At 41.5% G+C, this 19,517-nt stretch overlaps 1 protein-coding gene across 2 annotated transcripts; it reads right to left on the reverse strand.

The window, feature by feature from the left end:
- Positions 1–2,294: 2,294 nt before the first annotated feature.
- On the reverse strand, positions 2,295–18,399 carry LOC120247549 (proteasome maturation protein). Of its 2 annotated transcripts, XM_039255506.1 has the most exons (7): positions 17,989–18,121; positions 17,132–17,231; positions 15,583–15,680; positions 13,903–13,963; positions 10,960–11,061; positions 6,972–7,065; positions 2,295–3,128 (listed from the first exon to the last, which is right to left on the reverse strand). In XM_039255506.1, exons 1-7 carry the CDS (start codon positions 18,027–18,029, stop codon positions 3,061–3,063), a joined length of 564 nt encoding a protein of 187 aa, XP_039111437.1. In that variant the 5' UTR covers positions 18,030–18,121; the 3' UTR covers positions 2,295–3,060. The 2 variants fall into 2 exon arrangements, with proteins under 2 accessions (XP_039111437.1, XP_039111447.1); XM_039255516.1 differs by lacking the exons at positions 17,132–17,231; positions 17,989–18,121 and adding an exon at positions 18,140–18,399.
- Between the last annotated feature and the right edge of the window lie 1,118 nt (positions 18,400–19,517).

The raw sequence follows: 19,517 nt of genomic DNA on the forward strand, positions 1-19,517 counted from the left end.
ACTCTAAATTTTCTAAACTTGACTCATCTTTCAAAGAGGGGCGCCTGGGTGGCTCGGTCGGTTAAGTCTGCGATGTAGGCTGCTCGTGAGTTCGAGCCCTTCACTGGGCTCTGTGCTGACAGCTCAGAGCCTGGAGCCTGCTTCAGATTCTGTGTCTGTCTCCCCGCCCCTCCCCTGCTTGTGCTCTCCGTCTCCCTCTCTCAAATAAAAATAAAACACAGGAAAAAAAACATATTAAACATTTTCAATCAGAAAAAAACCTGCTGAAATTCAATTCAAAAACTAACAGTATATTCTTATTCTTTAATAGAAGGATCTATAATAAAACAAATAAAAAATATACGGTCTTAAACATTCACTGTACATGAAGGAATCTAAATTTCAGTTTTGACATCATGAGCTAAACAGGTCCAAGTGTCACATTTTTAGTTTTGCTTTAATCAAATAGCAAGTCAAAATTTAGTTAATATATAGATTTTAGGTTTCTGATAAAAAAAACAAACTTAACCAATGGTAAATTTCAGTGGAAGATGATACACAAGACAGTCTGTTCTTCAAAATTTCATCATCTACTTGTTCAGATCATCTTTTACGTTCTTGAATGTCTGCATTTAAAGGAGTAACGAGATTCAGGCGAGCACTGGGTTAGACACTGGCTGTGTGTACTCCTGAAAGAGGGTAACGCTGCAAAGGGCAAGATTAACGAAAGCCGGTACACTACCAGCTACATTTTGTACAGCGGGTAGGAGTGAGGAGGTGTGTCTAGCGAAAGGGCCACCATGCATGTATGCCAAATAGTGCTTACTTTTATGCCAACCTCCCCAACACTTCCAGACAGTAAAACCCACAAATGCCTTTATCCTCATATATACTGAAAGGCTTAATAACGAATTAGATTGCACCTCGTTATATCTTTTACTGTGAATTTTATCATTTCGATGTTGATAAAATGAATTTCAATTAGCCACCAACCTATGAAGTTCCTCTTGAACCCAAAGGTAGTTCACAAGCAAAACAGGGACAAGGAAAATACTAAAATAATTCTTCAGTTAAGTCACAGCCTCTGAAGGAAAAAATGCCTAATTAGAGTTGGACACCTAGACAAGGAACTCAGACAGCCCTGCAATGGACTCTTAATGAAGGAACCCAAATAATTCACCTCCAAGCACATAGTATAGATTGCAGGAATTAAGAAACGGCAAGCTTTTCAGCAGTGAGGTATGCCAGAAAAATTAACCGATGCTAAGGACTAACGCGAATACAAAAGCAAAAGCGAGCATAGAGGAAAGCAAGCATACAAATCAAAGGTTCTCAAGCCTGAAGAGCTTTTCACAAGTACACTTCCTAGGATCCATTCTGATCCTACTGGAATTTCTGAGATTCAGACCCAATACCAAAATTCCTTCACAAGATTCCCAGGTGATTTTTTGTGCATCCAGCAATCAGGATCACTGGTATTGACAAAGAAGGCAAGAGAGGAAAAGGAGAGAGAGACCAGCAAAAAGACCTTCAGAAAGTATTCCTATTTGTTTAAAGCATCAGCTTTCCATTTAAACTATTCTCATTAATTTCATAGTACCCTCTACTGGTCAGGAAGGAATTCTATTGTTCCTAGAATTCTGGTACAGAAGAAATTTCCCATTTTCTTAGTTGAAAGAGAATATATCTAGAAACACTTAGTGAACCTTCATTCTCTATTTCCTCATAATTTAAGTGGCAAAGGTGTTTCTAAACCTAATCTCAATAGTCAGGAGCAATTTTAGAGATGGGTTTTTTTTAAATGTTTATTTATTACTTTTGAGACAGAGCACACAAGCAGGGGAGGATAGAGTGAGAGGGGACAGAGGATGTAAAGTGGGTTTCATGTTGACAGCAGCCAGCCCAATGTGGGGCTCGAACTCATGAACCGTGAGATCATGACCTGAGCTGAAGTCAGACACTGAACTAAGCCACCCAGGCGCCCAAGAACAATTTTAAAAAATGTGTCATATGGTTTACTTCAAGGTTTGTCATTCCTGACACTAAGTGACATTGAACCAAATGATTTAGGGTTGCAGGGAGCAAACTCCCTTACAGCAAAACTGTAAGCAGTTTTACAATGTTCAGTAAGAACTTTTTTTATGACACAGAAAGACTATGATTTCAATATAAATTAGAAGTTTTAAATCATCTTTGTTCAGTACACTTTTGTTATCAAAATATACTTTTTATAAGTGAAATATGACCCATTTACTAATTAAATCTAAAATTCTTTAATTTTTGTATACCAGGTTCATAAAGAATATCTCATAAGGAAGAACAACCAAAGCGAAGGTTTATTTTTAAATAAATTATTATGGGATGTGTTCATGGATACATAGTGCGTGTGTATTTGAACATGCTAATTATTTTTCAATTTAAGCATCTTGTGATACATAAACCTATGCAGTACCAACAGTTCAATCAACATATCCTGGTTGCATTATTCACCTTTTCACTTTAAAGACAAAAACAAAATCAAAACCTTTGAACTTACTTTTCAACCTCAAAGAATCAAAGAAGAGCTATAATTCTAAAATAGCATTAACACAGCCAATATTTTTCTTCTGAATATTAATGAGCTATACTGAAACAAGGTAAAATATAAATACCTTGTTCTGTACTTAATTTGAAGTGGTTGCCACTAAAATCAATTACAGATGTTTATTCTGAAAGACATTACTGTGAAGGCTGCAGACTCAACTGCTGATAATGATTTCAAAACTAAATTTACAGAATATCCAACAATAGGCTTCACTGTAGACATGTAGACAGTTTTAAAATACTCATTAGCAACAATTTTATAAAGATATAGAAGGTTGTTTTCATATAAATTGGGAGTTTTAAAATCACCTCCCTTTAGTGCTTTCCACTGTCACACGGCAATAACCCAAAGACCCAAATCATTTCAAATGATCACAGATACTATTTAGGCAAGAATTCTCACGTGTCAGTACTTTAATGTTGTGTACATCAAATTACAGTAAAAAGATGACTGTAAACACAATGCAGCCCCTCTACTTCCACGAACAGCACAACAGATTACAGTAAACCCAGTTTGTATTCCACCATCAAGTGTGGTTCTCCCATTAGTTCACTTTGTGACGGGTCTGAAAACAAACAAAAACAAACATATTAAACATTCTACAAAAAAAAGATAAATTCAATGATTCCACTCACATGAAAATCTAGAACAGGAGAAACTACCGTGAAAGAAACAGACCAGGGGTTGCCTGGGGCCCAAGGTGAGGGACTGACTGCAAAGGGACCAAGCAAACTTTCTGGGGGATCAACATTCTGTATCTTGACTGGGGGACACTTACACGGCAAGGATGCACACTTCTATGAGAGCATTCTACTGTGTGTCAATTAGACCTCAATACAGTTGATCGTAAAACACAAAAACAAAACAAAACAACAACAGATTGAAAACCTTCTCCTTTTTCAAAGCTCTTAAGTTTCCCAGAGGCTTCCCAGAAGCAACCTCTAATTAAGGGATTGAGCAGTCTCCTAATCTAGTTTGCAGAAACGTTTTATTTCTATTGTTTTGTATTCTCTTACACACACAAACATAAATCAATTCTAGACCAAGAAAGTCTTTAAAATCTTCACTCATTTTTAGAGATGAGTCAGACAAAAGACTTACTTTAACTGTATAATACACCTAAAGGAGCTTTTAAAATTAATACTAACAGTAAATTTCAAAAAAACCAAGCCTTTTCCCATTTCTGTTCCCTACTCCACAAACAGGATAAAAAAAAAAACCCAATGAACTAAACTGTGAAGTCAAGTTTGTAAAAATAAATAACTCCCCACATTAAAATGATGATTACAGATCTGGATGCTTCCTCGCTGCATCTCCTGAGAGACTAGAGATGACGGCGTCACATAGTTCCGTCAACTATATACTCTCTGCACTCATCACACCACAAAGCAGCCTTAACAACAACTGACCCTGCCGGCTGTAATTATTAATACCAGAGTGAACTGCTGTACGTAACAGGCATTCAAAATCCAAACTTCTAAAACAATGCCTCCACATGACTACAAAGGATAGGCAAAGATGTTTGCCTATAGCACGCTGTCATGTTAATAAGCGAAAAAAGATAAACACCCATCAATGAATGCACTGATGTATCATGCATACTCTAAGAGACACACAGTATATATGTTCTGTTTAAAGAACAAACACACATAAGCAATGCTAAGTATTTCTGATTATGTATATTTGTATGAAGACATACAGAAAAAAGTCTGGAAGGGAATACACTAAATAAAAATAGCAAGTAAATGAAGAACAAAAGAGAAATGGGTAATCATGGAGGACTTGAGTTTCAGCTGTGATGTTTTAAATTGTTAAATGAAGAATACATTAATTTGTATAATGACAACTTCGTGTTCAACTGCTTTACGCTCTGACTTTATATTAAGTCAGTCACTCCCACCAGGAAACAGCACAGCACGTGAGCCAGGCGACGGCCTGCGGCTCCGGCGCCTGCTCTGCTGCCAGCCTGCTGTGGGGCCGCGAGGGAGGACTGCGCCTCTCCATCAGGGGTTTAGCCACCGTAAGGGAGGGAACTAGAGTACACACAAGTCCCCTTCCAGCACTGAAGTCCTATTTGACTTTACTACTGCCCTCCTCATCTTCCCTTCCGTTCCCTGTAAAACGTGCAGATTTTTCTTGGCCAACCACCTCCCTGATGAGCAAGCAAAACTTCAGCACTTCCAACACGAAACTCAAAACCGTCCCGCCACATGGGTCCCCTTAACACACTCCTCTGCGTGTCGGGAGACAACTCCCTCTGGGTCTCTCACGCTTCCCTAAGTCCTGGGCACACCGCCTGCCTTCGTGCCAGCTTCTCCTTCCACAGCTGTTTCCACGAGGTGAACAGCCTCGGAAGACAAAGACGGTGTCTCCTCTGCAGCACAGAACAGGAAGGCCTGCGCCCTTACCTGGGGCTCCTCTACCTGAAACAAAACACGCCGTATGTACACGCAGCGTGGCCCGGCCCTCTTCCTGCTGCTCTGTGGGAGCTGGGGCTCAGGGAAGCGCCAGAAGGCTGGCACTGCAGCTACCCCTACTGCTCCTCGTAATCAACTGTTGTCTCCAGGAGGCTTGTCTTCTGCCAGGACCCAGGAAGCCCCACAGGCCACCGTGCCAGCTTGCAGACGGGACGGCTTACTCCGTTCAGAGCGCCTCAGCTCTCCTCTCGGGCTACAGGCCCTGCGCGCACTGCTTCTGCTGCCTGAAACAGTCTTCCCTCTGCCTCATCGACTATTCCGTACGTCTTTTAGGAATCAAGTTATGCGTCATGTTCCCAAAAATGCCTCTCTCCTATTCAACAAGAGACTACACCCCATCCCTTTTTATTCCTAGAATTGATCATAATTTGTAATTCTATGTCTGTGTTAATCTGTTTAACGTTTACCTCCCCCCCCCAGAGAAAGCAGTTTATTTTTTTACCATTGTATATTCAGAGCCTAACCCAGTGCCTGACACATAATAAATATTTAACTGAGTAAATGCTTAACAAGCATCTCTCACTTTCTTGACACAAAATTACAGCAGGTGATTTTTAAGTGAACGTGTTCTTATAACTAATTTAATTAGATTTTTTTTTTTTTAATTTATTTCTAGGAGAGAGAGAGAGACAGCGTGAACAGGGGAGGGTTAGAGAGAGAGGGAGACACAGACTCTGAAACAGGCTCCAGGCTCTGAGCTGGCAGTCAGCACAGAGCCCAACGCGGGGCTAAAACCCACAAACCGAGAGATCATGACCAAAGCGAAAGTCGGACGCATAACCGACTAAGCCACCCAGGCGGCCCTTCTTATAACTAATTTAAAGATAAAAATACGCAGACATGAACTATCACCTTGCTAATTTAAAATGAGGTATAAGTTCAATGTAAAAAGCTTAGGAATACCAGGTTTTCCTGCATTCAGAAAGTTCCCTCAGGAAAGATTCTCAAAGCGCAGGCTCCCTAGACTTCTGCTGTACCCATAGCATTTCCTTACCGGACATCAGCAGCCAAGCAAAACTAATATAATTTAATCCTGTTGGGTTTTTCTGTTTCTCCTGAACTAGAGGCAAAACGAGCAGAAGCAGCACTAGACAGAATTATACTTGTCTTCCTCAGAACCAGAAAAACCACAGGATGCTGCATGTATTGTTCTTACTTGAAAGTCACTTATCTCATAGATAATATTATCCCCAAGGGATTTTGTTAAAAATGACAGTTTCTTCTTTCCCATTCACCACCTATAGTAGCAAAAAAATTTTTTGGGGGTGGGAGGCAAGTTTTAAAGAAAACTTTTCTTATTTTTCCTAGATATTTTAAAAACTAGTCACATCCCGGGGCGCCTGGGTGGCTTAGTCAGTTAAGCGTCCGACTTTCGCTTAGGTCATGATCTCGCGGTTCGTGGGTTCGAGCCCCGCGTTGGGTTCTGTGCTGACTGCCAGCTCGGAGCCTGGAGCCTATTTCAGAGTCTGTATCTCCCTCTCTCTCTGATCCTCCCCTGCTCATGCTGTCTCTCTCTCTCTCTCTCTCCTAGAAATAAATAAAAATATTTAAAAAAATAAACAAAAAAAAATTAAGATAAAAAAACTAGTCACATCCCACAAATATTTTAAAAACTGCAACAACAATCCTTGTTTAAGCTACCCTGACAATATTATATGAGACTCACACATCAGGCTGTATCTGCAGGGCATGGAATGAAAGACTTTAGTTCACTGATAAGAGCTATCACCCTGGAACTCCACAAGTAACTTTCACCTTTAAAATCAGTTAAAGAATAGTTATTACCATTAAATTTTGTCTTAGTGCAAGGAATAAACCCAAGTGAATCCAAGGAGCTGTGAGCTCCATACGGATGAGGGTGCTGCGGCTTTGCGGGCTACTGCTGCCTGTACGTTATCAGCGCTCCATAAAAGGTGCTGAATGACACTTACCATTAAGAATATCTTCAAATCCAATAGTCTCATCATTACCCCTCAAAATATCCAGTGAAAGGTTTGAGCTTGGAAGAAATGGAAGACGCTGAACCTTTAGGAAAAATATGAAAGGGCAAGATTAGAGAAAACCAAAGGGGGGAAAAACAATAAATAATCTAACTTCTTGCTCTTCATTATCTGTAAAATTCACAAAACTAGACAGTTTAACCAGTGGGGGTGGGGGGAGGGGAGGGGCAACAATTCATATCTTAGACCCAAACCAATTTTTTTTTAATTCCTCAAAACTTTACTCAAAATATGTAAAGACCCTAAAAATTAGAGTTTTTATTAACAATAATTCCATCAGATTTGCACATATTTTGGGCCTTTGCCTCTGTCCCAAGAAAACGACAGCACACACGTGATGACATGCAAAAATCCCAGAGCCTATCGCCATAACTTAGTTCCAAGTAAAGGTGGGATGATCAAATTCCAACTCAATAAGAGCATTACTCTACTTAGTAAACTGATGGCTTCACTTTGTATGTTGTTTCACACTGCAAGTTACAGCCCATTAAAACAGTACTGGTCACCAGAAAGGAAGATCAAAGTCACTTGTGGGGCCTTTAAGAAACCCAGCACTCAGCACCAGAATAGCTGAGTCATTTAAGCATTCAGCTCTGGAATTTGGATCAGGTCAGTCTCACGGTTCATGAGTTCAAGCCCCGCATCGGGCTCCGTACTGGCAGTGCAGAGCCTGTTTGGGATTCTCTCTCCCTCCCTTTGTCACTCTCTCTCTCAAAATAAATAAATGAAATTTAAAACAAAACAAACAAATAAATACCAGAATACCATTCTGAAATAGCAGCATCTACCTTTTTCAAGTATTGTATTTTTTTTAACTTTTTCAAAAATCGTTTATTGATTTATTTTGAGAGAGAGAGCAGAAGAAGGACAGGGAGAGAGGGAGAGTGAGAATCCCAAGCTATAGCACAGAGCCTGACACAGGGCTTGAACTCACAAACCACGAAATCATGACCTGACCTGAAATCAAGAGTCGAATGCTTAACCGACTGAGTCACCCAGGGCCCCTTCAAGTATAGTATTATATATCGCATCCCGGTTTGTAAGTATAGCAGAGAAAGCATGGGCTGTAGAGCCAGAGATCTCTGGATTCAAACTGTTTTTGTCCTTACCGATACTATGGCTTTGTATGAGGACCTGATCTGTCTCACCCTTGGTTTCCTCATCTGTGAAACAGGCTAATGCCACCTTCCTTTCAATTTTTTTTTATTTTTATTTATTTATTATTTTTTATTTATTTCTAGGAGAGAGAGAGAGACAGCGTGAGCAGGGGAGGGTCAGAGACAGAGGGAGTCACAGACTGAAACAGGCTCCAGGCTCTGAGCTGGCAGTCAGCACAGAGCCCGACGCGGGGCTCGAACCCACGAACCGTGAGATCATGACCTAAGCAAAAGTCGGACGCTCAACCGACTAAGCCACCCAGGCGCCCCTGCCACCTTCCTTTCAAACTCGCTGAACGATGTGGTGTAAGTATGTATATAGTAGAGTCACTGGCACATACTTGGTATTTGATAAACTTATATAAGCAAACCAAATTTTCAACTTTTGTGTTCTCTGTTATTTGTAAGATTATTCTGGATATTGACAAAAGAATACCAAAAATGATGATCAATGACTATAATACTATTTTAAAGTAATCATGACTCTGAAATCTAAGGGCATTGTTAAGATCTTCCACAAGAAAATATAACCAGACTAAAAATATTTTTAATTACTAATGGCTTATAGAATTTAGGATGAAAAAATTTCTCTCAGTTCACAAACCTACGGAAAAAAATAGGCGTGTGTGTGTGTGTGTATGTGTAAGTTTTTCTTCATTTTTGTTTTTTAAAGGAAAGTAGGGAAGCTAGAGGAAGAGACAAAAATGGAGCTCGTAAGTTAAATCAGAACGTATAGGGCCTGTACGTAGTCTGACCAGACAGTCCTGAGAAAACACCCCAAGCAGTGATGAGCAGGCGGCTGTTACAGATCGTGATATCCAAGACTGCCACAGCACAGCACAGGGATGAGGGGAAAAGGCGCGGCGGGGGGGTGGGGGTGGGGACAGAATTCTGGACAAGGATTTTTGGATTAAATGGGATTAAAAGTTTAGGCCCAAAATATGAGCAATATGTAGCTGGAATCTGAGTAGTAGGAAAATAAAAGGGAAACTAACAATTCTGTGCCAAACATATGTTACATTTAATCTTCAGAGTTACCCTAAGAGCCCGACAGTGTTGTTACTGTTAACTCCGTTTCGCATTAAAAACAAATGATCTACAGCTCAGAAAGGTCTCCAACTCATATAAGTTCTTAAGAGTAGTAGACAGTGGAGCCAAGATTCACATCCACGTTACTGATAGAGCTACACATGCTCTTTCAGAGCTTGATCCTTGGAGAAAAGCTCTAAAACAGCTTCCAGGATGATTTGGCCAACACAGTCGATGGCACTGATTGAATTTACTGAAAAAGACACAGCAGGAAGAACACATGCAAAAGCCAAAAGGCGAGAGAGAAAAATTAGGACGTGGCAAGTAGTTCCAGGAGGCTACGAAGGAGGCTGGAGAACTAGGAGAGGCGAGTTCAGGACCACAGCCACATTCAAGTCAGAGTTTTATTCTGAGGGCAAAGGGAGGGAGAGCCGTGATCTAATGTGTATCTTACAAAAATTACGGTGGCTACAGCACGTACCACAGACTGGAGGGCAGCAGGGGTGGGTGTCGAAGCACAGTAGGGGATCAAAACCAATGCAGCAGCGACGGTGAGGACTGCGACTGACTGGATGGTGGGAGGTGGGTGGGGGGCGGGGACGAGGTGCTGGTTGAGATAACCAAGGCAGCAACCCACTCCTACGTGCTATAGGGTGTGTGCAGGTAAGGCGCTCTTCTGTACTTACACATGACAAATGGGAAGTGCCCGTGGGACTTACAAGTGGGAAGCCTATGGGTTTACAGCTCGTGAGAATTAAAACTTGGGAGTCATCACCGTATAGATGATACCTAAAGTCACAGGAATAAGTAGGAAATAATAAGATAAGAAGACAACTAGAGACGGGAACTAACAAACCTGGTATTTCAAGACGCAGAAAAAAGCAAAAGGAACCTCTGCAGAAATACTGGAGAACGCAATTCAGAGAGGAAGGGTATCAGGAAAGTGCGGTGTCCTAAAAGCCGAGGGAAGAAGGAAGGAGTCACTGGTATCATGCGCCACAGGGAAGCCAAGCAAAAGGAGGGCATACGGACGTCACCGCTGCTCAGGAGAAGCTTCACTGGTGACGGAAGCCAGGAAACAGTGGGTGCAGTGAACAGGAGGTAAAGGCACACACAGAGCAAATAGAAGCACCTCTACGACACTGACCCGGCAAAAGCACATTCAGTGAGAGAGAAGTTGCTATAAAGGGACGGATACAATTTTTGGTTTGTTTTAAAAGACAAAAAAGGTTGGAATGCACATAAACACTGCTGATGAGTCTGAGCAAGTAGATGGAGAGGATGAAGACATCAGGTGGAGAAAGGATCCACAGAAAGGGATTTCTCTGACGGAGCGCGAGAGCCCAGAACCTAGGGCACAGGTCAAGGACAGTTCTTACACCTGGAAGGACTTTTCTGAAGAGCTTATTCCCGGGCAGCAGGTGTCCTGCCTGCTACATCCCACCCCGTGGATGCTCCCAGAGGCATTTCCATTTCAACATAACCCTCCAAAAAGAAAAACATGAAAGCAGATGCAGGTTAGTTTTGGCACTAAGCTCTTAATTTGAAGTCTTCCACTTAACGTCTTCGTTTCTCTGTATAAAGTAGGAATCAGGGTCATACCCCAAAAGGGGACAAAGCAGAACAGGCGGTAGAGAAGAGAAGGTAAGGTTTATAGGGCTACTACTGGAGAAAAGTCCTTCCAATCCATCGCAACACCCATGTGGAAGGTGTCCTGACGTCCACAAACTCACCTGCTGCACTGCCTTGAATTCCATCTGTAATTTGAGTGGAGCAAACAGACCCTGGATGTTTCTCAGTGTGGAAAAATTCATTTTATCTTGGTTGAGCTGGAACTACAAAGGACAGCAATGTAATTTTAAATGTTACATTCAACATTCTCCTTTCAAAACATCAATACATGTAGAATGCAACCCTTAGGTAAAACATTTTAATATCCATAACTGAAATAAACACAAAGTACTTTTATCAATTTCCTCAATAAATTTTAGAATATGTAGGTCTCTGTTTTATCCAGCATGCAGGTACACGGTACTTCACCAATGTAAAATTACCCCTAAAATTTGGATTCACAAAACTGAGAAGTTAAAGAATGTTTTTCACGTTGCAAAAATACATTTATGAAACATTTCAGTGTTTTTGATTAGAATTACAAGACTGGTAAAACAAAGAAGGGTATAATAATCTGAGATCCATAAGCCGTTATGTACAAGTAAAAAAAATAGTGAATTTCTAAGTATGAAAGTATAGAAGTCAAAGGATTTCACGAAAGAAATAATCAGACCCATTACACCATCCAAGTAATGAGGCTACATTGTTTAAACTGCATTCTTTGGAGTGACATACTCCTTGGGGGGTAGGGACCCAAAATTCTAAAGTCTGTCCAGGTGGCGCTGGGTGCTAATAAGCAATTTTTTTCCTGGAGTCATACTTTTACTAAACACTGATATTACTTCTAAAAAACTTTCACTACAATTTAATGTACTTCAGGCAAAATGAAATCAACTTGACCACGGATTCTAATCATACAGCTTCCTAAAACGGCTCTTAAGAGTAGTGGATATGATGTGCAGATAGACCACGACACAGGTCTGTGTAAGTTAAGGCAATTATAGTAAGGCAAAGTGACCTCTGTGATAATTTTTTATTACGCTAGACTCTCTTGATAAGATTTTAGGTCATGGCGGGGGGCAGTGAGGGGGAAGTAATTTTGATCAAATAGCTACTGAGAGATTAGTGCCCAGTGAGACACAACCTGGGGCCATATACATGAAGTCTGAAGGATATTCAGTTTTTAATTACTGCAGCTTGAGTGCAAAATTTTAACATATGGTCCTTAGAGAAAACATGCAATGTTTCATTATGGGCATATAATCTGAAAGTCTCAGTGATGGGTTTCCATTAAATACTAAATTAAGTAAATACAGCTTTACGTAAAAAATTCAATTTTATAAACTTTGATGAATATACCCAACTTTGTAATATGATGTCAAACTTCAATTATCAGTCAACATATACTTAATTATTAACAACCACATGCAAAATTAGAATTAAGCTCTGTGGCAACTTACAGCAAAGCAGTCCACCATGGAGGGGCTTATATAATCTAGTTGGGAAGACATTACATACAGATCGGGACTTCTCAACCCTTGACATCTTGGGCTACATGATTTATTGTGGTGCATGGAGACTGTCCTGTACATTGTAAGATGTTTAGCAGCCTCCCTGGCCTCTATCCAATCGATGCCAGTACCAAAGACCCTTTTTCTTTTGTGACAAACAGACCTTGTCAAATGTCCCCTGGAGGAGGCAAGATCATCCCTAGTTCAGAACCACTGGTATAATGACGGTCATCTTCCATCACTATCATTACTAGCACTCCCAATCATGGAGGGCTACTTTAAGGCAGCATATGCCAAGGTATGTAACTCCATTTTACAGACGAGAAAATGAAGACTTAAAGAGAAATTAAGGAACTTGCCCAAGTTCACTTAGCTGCTAAGTATGGTGCCAAGAATTTAAACCTATACAGTTCAATTACACAACCTGTGCTAAAGGACTTAAACAGAAAGTAAGTGCCAGAAAATTTCGAGCGACTCCCATTACCGGGCTAAGTGATTAAGGAGACTATAGAGAGGTGGCAGATATTAGCTGAGTCTCAAAACAACTATGTAATTTTTAAACTCTTCTTTGGGGCCCGTCTTACTCAGATTTGTCTCTTAACATGTACTGCTCAAAAGTGAAAAACATTCCAAATAATACTTAGGAAAGTGAGACTGTAACCTCCCTTGACCTGAGTGGGCCCCATCTTATTAATAACAAGATTGCACCCCATCTTTCTGAAGTAGCAAGACACCTCTTTATTCTTGTTCTGAACTTATATTTAGAAACCCTTTAAGTGGTCTTCAGAACATATGTACAGGTGATACCCTCTCTGGGAGTGACCCTTCTCTATCTATTAACCTGGTTAATACTGATCTAAACCTTTTCAAATGTCTGCTCTCTAAAGCCTTCCCCACTAGCCCTATGCACAAGAAGCTGCTCCATCTTGGTCCTCTACAGCGTTTTATAAAGCCCCTATCCACTGCTTGTCCTCCATTAAATTTTCAGCCCCTCAACAACAGGGATCATTCATCTGTTTGCCTACTATACCTCACAAGAGGACATGTCCCTCAGTAACTTGGGAGATGCAGGGCTTGAGAAAGAGGTCGAGGCTTGAAATATGGATTTGGAAATCAATAGCAAAAATGGCAGGGGAAAAATATAAAAGAAAACAGTATCATCAAATGAGGAATATTATAGAGGAACGGAAAGGTGGACTGGCTTTCAGAAATGTCCATAAAGGGACATCTGGCTCCGCTGGCAGGGTATGTGACTCTTAATCTCAGGGTCATAAGTTCAAGTCCCATGCTGGGAGCAGAGCCTAGTTAAAATTAAAAATTAAAAACAAAAGTCCATAAAAAAGACAACAGAAGAAATATGAAGAAAAGGAGCTTTAATGGAGCATTATAATGATAATTCAAAGCCTACTCTACAAGGACACTGATAAGAAGTCCTCATATTCTTCGTGGTCAAATGCTCAACATCAAAATTGTCTTAATAAATGAAACCATGTTAAGTATTACTAAAACTATTCTACTAGAGAATAAAAGTAAAAACATAAGTAACATACTTACATTTTTTTCTGATAATTCAAGAGGATGACTAGGCAAAAGTTCATTTCTCACACAAGGAAGACTGAAAATAAACATTTAAAAGGTAGATTATAAATCATTCAATACCTAAAACTTAAAATTGCATCTATGAATATGTTTATCTACAAGAGAATGCCACCGGGGAGCTCTGGGGACAATGACACGTCCGTATCCTGACTGTGACAGTGGTTACAGGAATTGATACATGTGTTAAAATTCACATAACTATGAATTATAACATAATGGATATATAATGTTAAGAGAGAAAAGTCAAAGACAACTGTTTTAAAACATATCAATTATAGACACTGGGGGTCAATTTACTAGGGAGAGCCCTTCAAAAAACAATGTTTAAATGATGCCCTATTATCTAGAAAAAATTTAATAATGTTTAAAACTATTATTATTTGATGACATGCTTCCTGTACTATATAAAATATCTACACCTCTTCTGTTTAGGTCTCATACATATTCACTCTTTAATGTATCTTTATTAAGCACATGTTGAATATGTTTCACATTTACTGAATACCTGCTGTATAAGGTCACACACTGCTAGAATCAGACCACTGGTCCTTACCATTCTAGTCATATAAAGGTAACTATCCTTACTGCCAAAACAGGGTTTGAAAGCTGAAAGAATCATAGAAATCCCACAACAGTCATTTATGGGATACTGTCTTCGTACAGAATGTTATCCCAGAAGTAGAATTTGAAAATGGTTCTGTTCACAGCCATCTTACAGTCTAGCTAGGAAGAAAAAGGAGCATTTTATGTGAAAATAAATAAATAACAAATCATCAGAACTTGGTTACTGACTAGCTCACGACTTTGATTATACTATACCAGAAACCAAATTATATCTCTAATTCCAAAGACTATAAGCTGCATCTTTCACTATGAAATAAATGGAAAGACAATAATGAGGCACGACATCTGTCCTTAGACACCAGCATTAGAACGACATTCTACACTAGTAAGACCTAAATACTTTAAAGTTACACATAAAATTCAAAACACAGATGTCTATAGAGAGTAGATGCTACTTATTTGATTACGCAGAAAAGTAACCTGCCAAGAAGTACCAGAAATTGAGACCTAAACATACAGAAACACGGAAGAAATCAAGGGTCCAACTGTGTGCTGAGGGCAGAAAAGAAAAATAACAACAGCTAACACTTGTGAGAGCTTATTAATGTCAGGTGCTGTTCTATTTTTCATGTATTTACTCATTTATTCCTCAAAATAAGATGTATACTATTAACAGCCCTATTTCACAGATAAAGACTGAGAAATAGAGCACTTAAGTGACCTGCCCGAAGTCATTCTTCTAGTAAAGAGCAGAGCCAGAATCCAAACCCAGGCAGCCTAGTCCAGAGTCAATGCAGTGTCTCCCGGATTATTACCCCGTTAGATCATAAGATAAGGAGACAATGGCTTTCCAAGTTAGCAGTAGCAAAAAGGAGAATCCTACCAAAGCATGCTACTGGGTGACAGCTCCTAGAAGGATGCCCTAACCTGGGAGCCCACTCCTGTTATTATGTCCCTGTTACTATGTCCCAAATTAAATATGTATTTATGGCCTCTCAAAATATTTAAAGAATACTGTGAAAAAGAATTATATCAACGTCAAAGTCACAACTCCCCTCCTACCCCATATACCCTTTTCGAAGAAGATCATGACTTTCAAAAGGTCCACTTGCTGAAAGTTCAGTAACTGGAATACTGTCCTTTAGCTGGGATCCAAGTCCTCTGGCATTCTACAACACAAATAAAAACTTCATTAAATACAAAAAAGTTCTTAAAACTCACACTGAACATCTAAGTAAAAACCCTGTTCATGCACTAGACAGAAAAAAATAAAGACTCTGCTCTCAAAGAGCCCACCGCCCAGACAATTATGATGAGCCTAAGCATTATGGCAGGGTGATTATACATGATATACTAAATAATATCAAATTTGGGAGTAGGAAGGATTCCTGAGTTGCTCTCTGAATACTGTCATATTGAAAGGCATTCCCGGAAAAAGGAAACAGGTAAGAGAAAGAGCTATAAATGAATAAGCTACAAGTAGTCTGAGATGACAGCTAACTACATGTCTCAGTGAGGCAGAGGTAAAGAAAGGCTGGCCAAATGAAAAAACAAAAAGGCTGGAACATGCCAAGAAATTCAGGTTTTATTCTGAAATTGAGAGAGCCTCTGAAGGTTCTGGCATGATCAGCATCACTTCCACTGGAAAGAGTTGGGATGATTAGCACAGAATGAGTTAAAGCTAAGGACAGAATCCTGGAGAATACTGTTCCTTAAGGAAGAACAAGGAAATGGGATTAAGAATGAATAGAATAGCTAGAAGAATGTGGTCACAGAAGCTAAAGAAAGGGACACTCAGAAAGCATTTGGTTTCTGTAAGAGGGTACTCCCTATGAAAAATAAATCTAACGGGCACAATGTAAACAAAACCAAACAAAAACAGAGACTCACAGTGCATTTGGTTCTGGTGTATTATCACCCTACACATCTACAGTATAAAACATTTAATCACCAAATATTTATTAAACTATGCAGCAGGTATGCTGGAGGATGCTGACATGAATACCTTCCCCAGGGTTTAGTCTAAGATAAATCAAACAAGCAAATAAAATGCCATAAATGCTACAACAGGGAAAACACAAAAGTTATATATCCCTGTAAATCTGCAGAAAAATGTAAAACAGCTACAGGTAATCTGGGATGCAGCCTTACACTACTGTAGGAGAAACTATTCTGAGAAACCAGTGTTTTAGGCTGACTGTTTATCTGTGTATTTTATTTGGTCAGGTACTTTATCCTGGCCAGGGTTTCTTCAGTCTGCTGCCCTAGTTCAAGATCTCACCCCTGGATAACTTTAACAGCACTCTACTGGGTCTTGCTATCTCTAGTCGCTTCCATTTTCCAGTTCTGCACTTCAAGGTTTTCCTAAAACGTATCATCTTCCCCACCAAGCTGTTAAAAAACTTTTCATCGATTCACCAATGTTTTATCTGGAAAATAAAGTCCAATATCCTTATCCTGGAACTCAAGGACCTACACAACAGGCTCCCCAACACACAAGTCAAGGTTGACCAGGAAACGAACCTGGAATCTATCTAGTGTGGACTGTCTCTAACCTACTATGTGACTATGACCAAGGCATACAACTTCCCTGGCCCCGTTTACTTATCCTTTTAGGTACCTGAACTCTTTCCAGGACTACAGTTGCAGGGCTGTGCCTTTCCAAACGCATCTCCTGGTACTTTCCCACCAGGAACACTCTCCTCCTCCCAGGTTGCTTTCTTATAAAGTAACATTAGAAAAACAAAAGTTTCTGCTTTGCACAAAGAAAAGAATTCTGATCCCTGCGTTCTATTATTATCTTTTTCCCCAATTTCTTTCTGTACAACACCGGGACTGGTACCCGATGTTTCTACTAAAGCAGAGGAGAAACACACATCCATGAAAAGTATCACCAGTTACACCTCAGAGTGTTTATAAAACATTTCCACAATAATCAACAATGTTACCAACAGACGCTTTCTAGATCTAGATGGCCGAGCATCAGAGTCAGGGGGCTTGGCGATTCAGGACTCTTTCCCAAGCACCACTACTTTTAAGTAATAAGAGAAAGGTGGGGGGGGGGGGGGGGATGCACAAACAAGACATAGGGAGGAACAACTGCCTTGATTCTTTCCCCCTCCGACTTCTCGCATACTACAAGCTGTCTGTAAACCTAAGAGAGAAAAAGGAGACTTTTCGCTGTGGGTTGGTGCGCAAGGCAGTTCCGAGGTCAGGGGTGGGTGGGGAGTTCGAGGGCTCTAGGACCCCAAGCTTCGCCCCTCTCGAGAAGGGTGGTCCGCAGCGCCGCATCCCAGGCTGCACTCTCGGAGGTGCCAGCTCGGCGCCAACTACGAGAAGGGGCCGGGTCGTGCAGGGGGCTTGGGGATGAGAGGGCGCAGACCGAGAGAATAGAACCCAGGGAAGGGGATGAAGCCGAAGCGCCACTCGCGGGAGCCGCGCGGAGCCCAGCCCGGACGACAGCCACGAAACCCCAACCCCGTGACTCGACAGATCATGGCGCCCGAGGCCGGCCTCATCTTCCCGCCGCCGCCGCCACCCCGGGACGAGCTGGGCGGAGGCGGCCTGTTCCTGCCGGGCCAGGGTCCCGAACCCGCCGGGAACTCAGGTCGTCCGGGGGCTCACTCACCATCTTGAACTTGCCCAGTGAGCAGCCTCTCAGCCCCGTTACCGTCAGCCGGCCCCGCTGCTCACTTCCGTTTCCGGGGTTGCCCCCCCACATCCGCCGGAAGTGCGTCCGTCCGGGCGAGGAAGGAAGGAAGGCGCGGGGCGCCGGGAGGGAGCCGCGCGGGGCCGGGGCTCCCACGCCTGAAGTCCCGAGGGACCGGGGGCCAAGGGCGCAGTAAGGGTGTGGGCTGGGGGAGGGTGGGGCCGGGACGAGATGTGCCGGAGGGGAGGGAAGACGCGGACCTCCGCTAGATTAGTAATAAACAAGTACGGTTGGTACAGTATTTGAAGATGTGCCAGGTGCTTTGGTGGATGCCTCCCCTTCGTTAGTGCAAAACCTCGTCCGAGAAGGTACTGCGTTTTTCGTGAGGGCAGACGAAGCACAGGTGGAGTGAAGAATTCACAGCGTTTCAGCTAGAAAAAGGCAAAAGTAGACCACGTGGCTTTGCCAGTTTAGTGTTTAAAATCCTATCACGAATGTCTGCTGTGGTCAGAGCCTTGTGCCGAGGCTAAGAATATAGAAACGAATCAGGCTGGGGCGCCTGGGTGGCTTAGTCGGTTAAGCGTCCGACTTTCGCTTAGGTCATGATCTCGCGGTTCGTGGGTTCGAGCCCCGCGTCGGGCTCTGTGCTGACTGCCAGCTCAGAGCCTGGAGCCTGTTTCTGAGTCTGTGTCTCCCTCTCTCTCTGACCCTCCCCTGCTCACGCTGTCTCTCTCTCTGTCTCTCCTAGAAATAAATAAAAATATTTAAAAAAAAAAAAAAAAAAAAAAGAAACGAATCAGGCTGATGCGGTTCCTCGGCCAGAGGAGCAGCGGAATTGTTGGGGTGGGGAGGGGGACGTCGAATGAAGTACAGGTAATTACCGACTTGTATTGGGCTCTTATCTCAATACAGTTCCAAGTGCTTTACGTGCATGATCCCCTTTAATCTCTTCAACAGTCTTATGAAGCACTAAGTACTACTGTATCTCAATTTTATAGTCAAGGAAAGCAGGCCAAAAGAGTTTAAATATGCTCAAGGACCCATAGTCCGTTTTCATAACATTATACTGTGTTATCTTCCAAATATAATGTGATATAATGGACTCCTATTCTGTTACCATATAATGGGGAGAACTTCATCCTTGGGCTGATACTGAAAGCACAGAGTGAACTTGTTTGAGGTAGGAAGCTATATGAAAGAACATTACTGGCAAATTTGCTTGAGCAAAAACGAGTGGGAAAGGAGGCCTGTGTGGCTCAAGGTCAGAAAGTAAGGCGTAGTGGGAGGTGAGGCTGTAAATAGATTGAGGCAAATTTATTAAGGAGAGCCCCTGTGCGGATTAAGGGTGAGGCTTTAT

Source organism: Hyaena hyaena, unplaced genomic scaffold (assembly GCF_003009895.1).
Source record: "Hyaena hyaena isolate Hyena2069 unplaced genomic scaffold, ASM300989v1 scaffold_11, whole genome shotgun sequence".
In the NCBI taxonomy this organism is placed as follows: domain Eukaryota; kingdom Metazoa; phylum Chordata; class Mammalia; order Carnivora; family Hyaenidae; genus Hyaena; species Hyaena hyaena.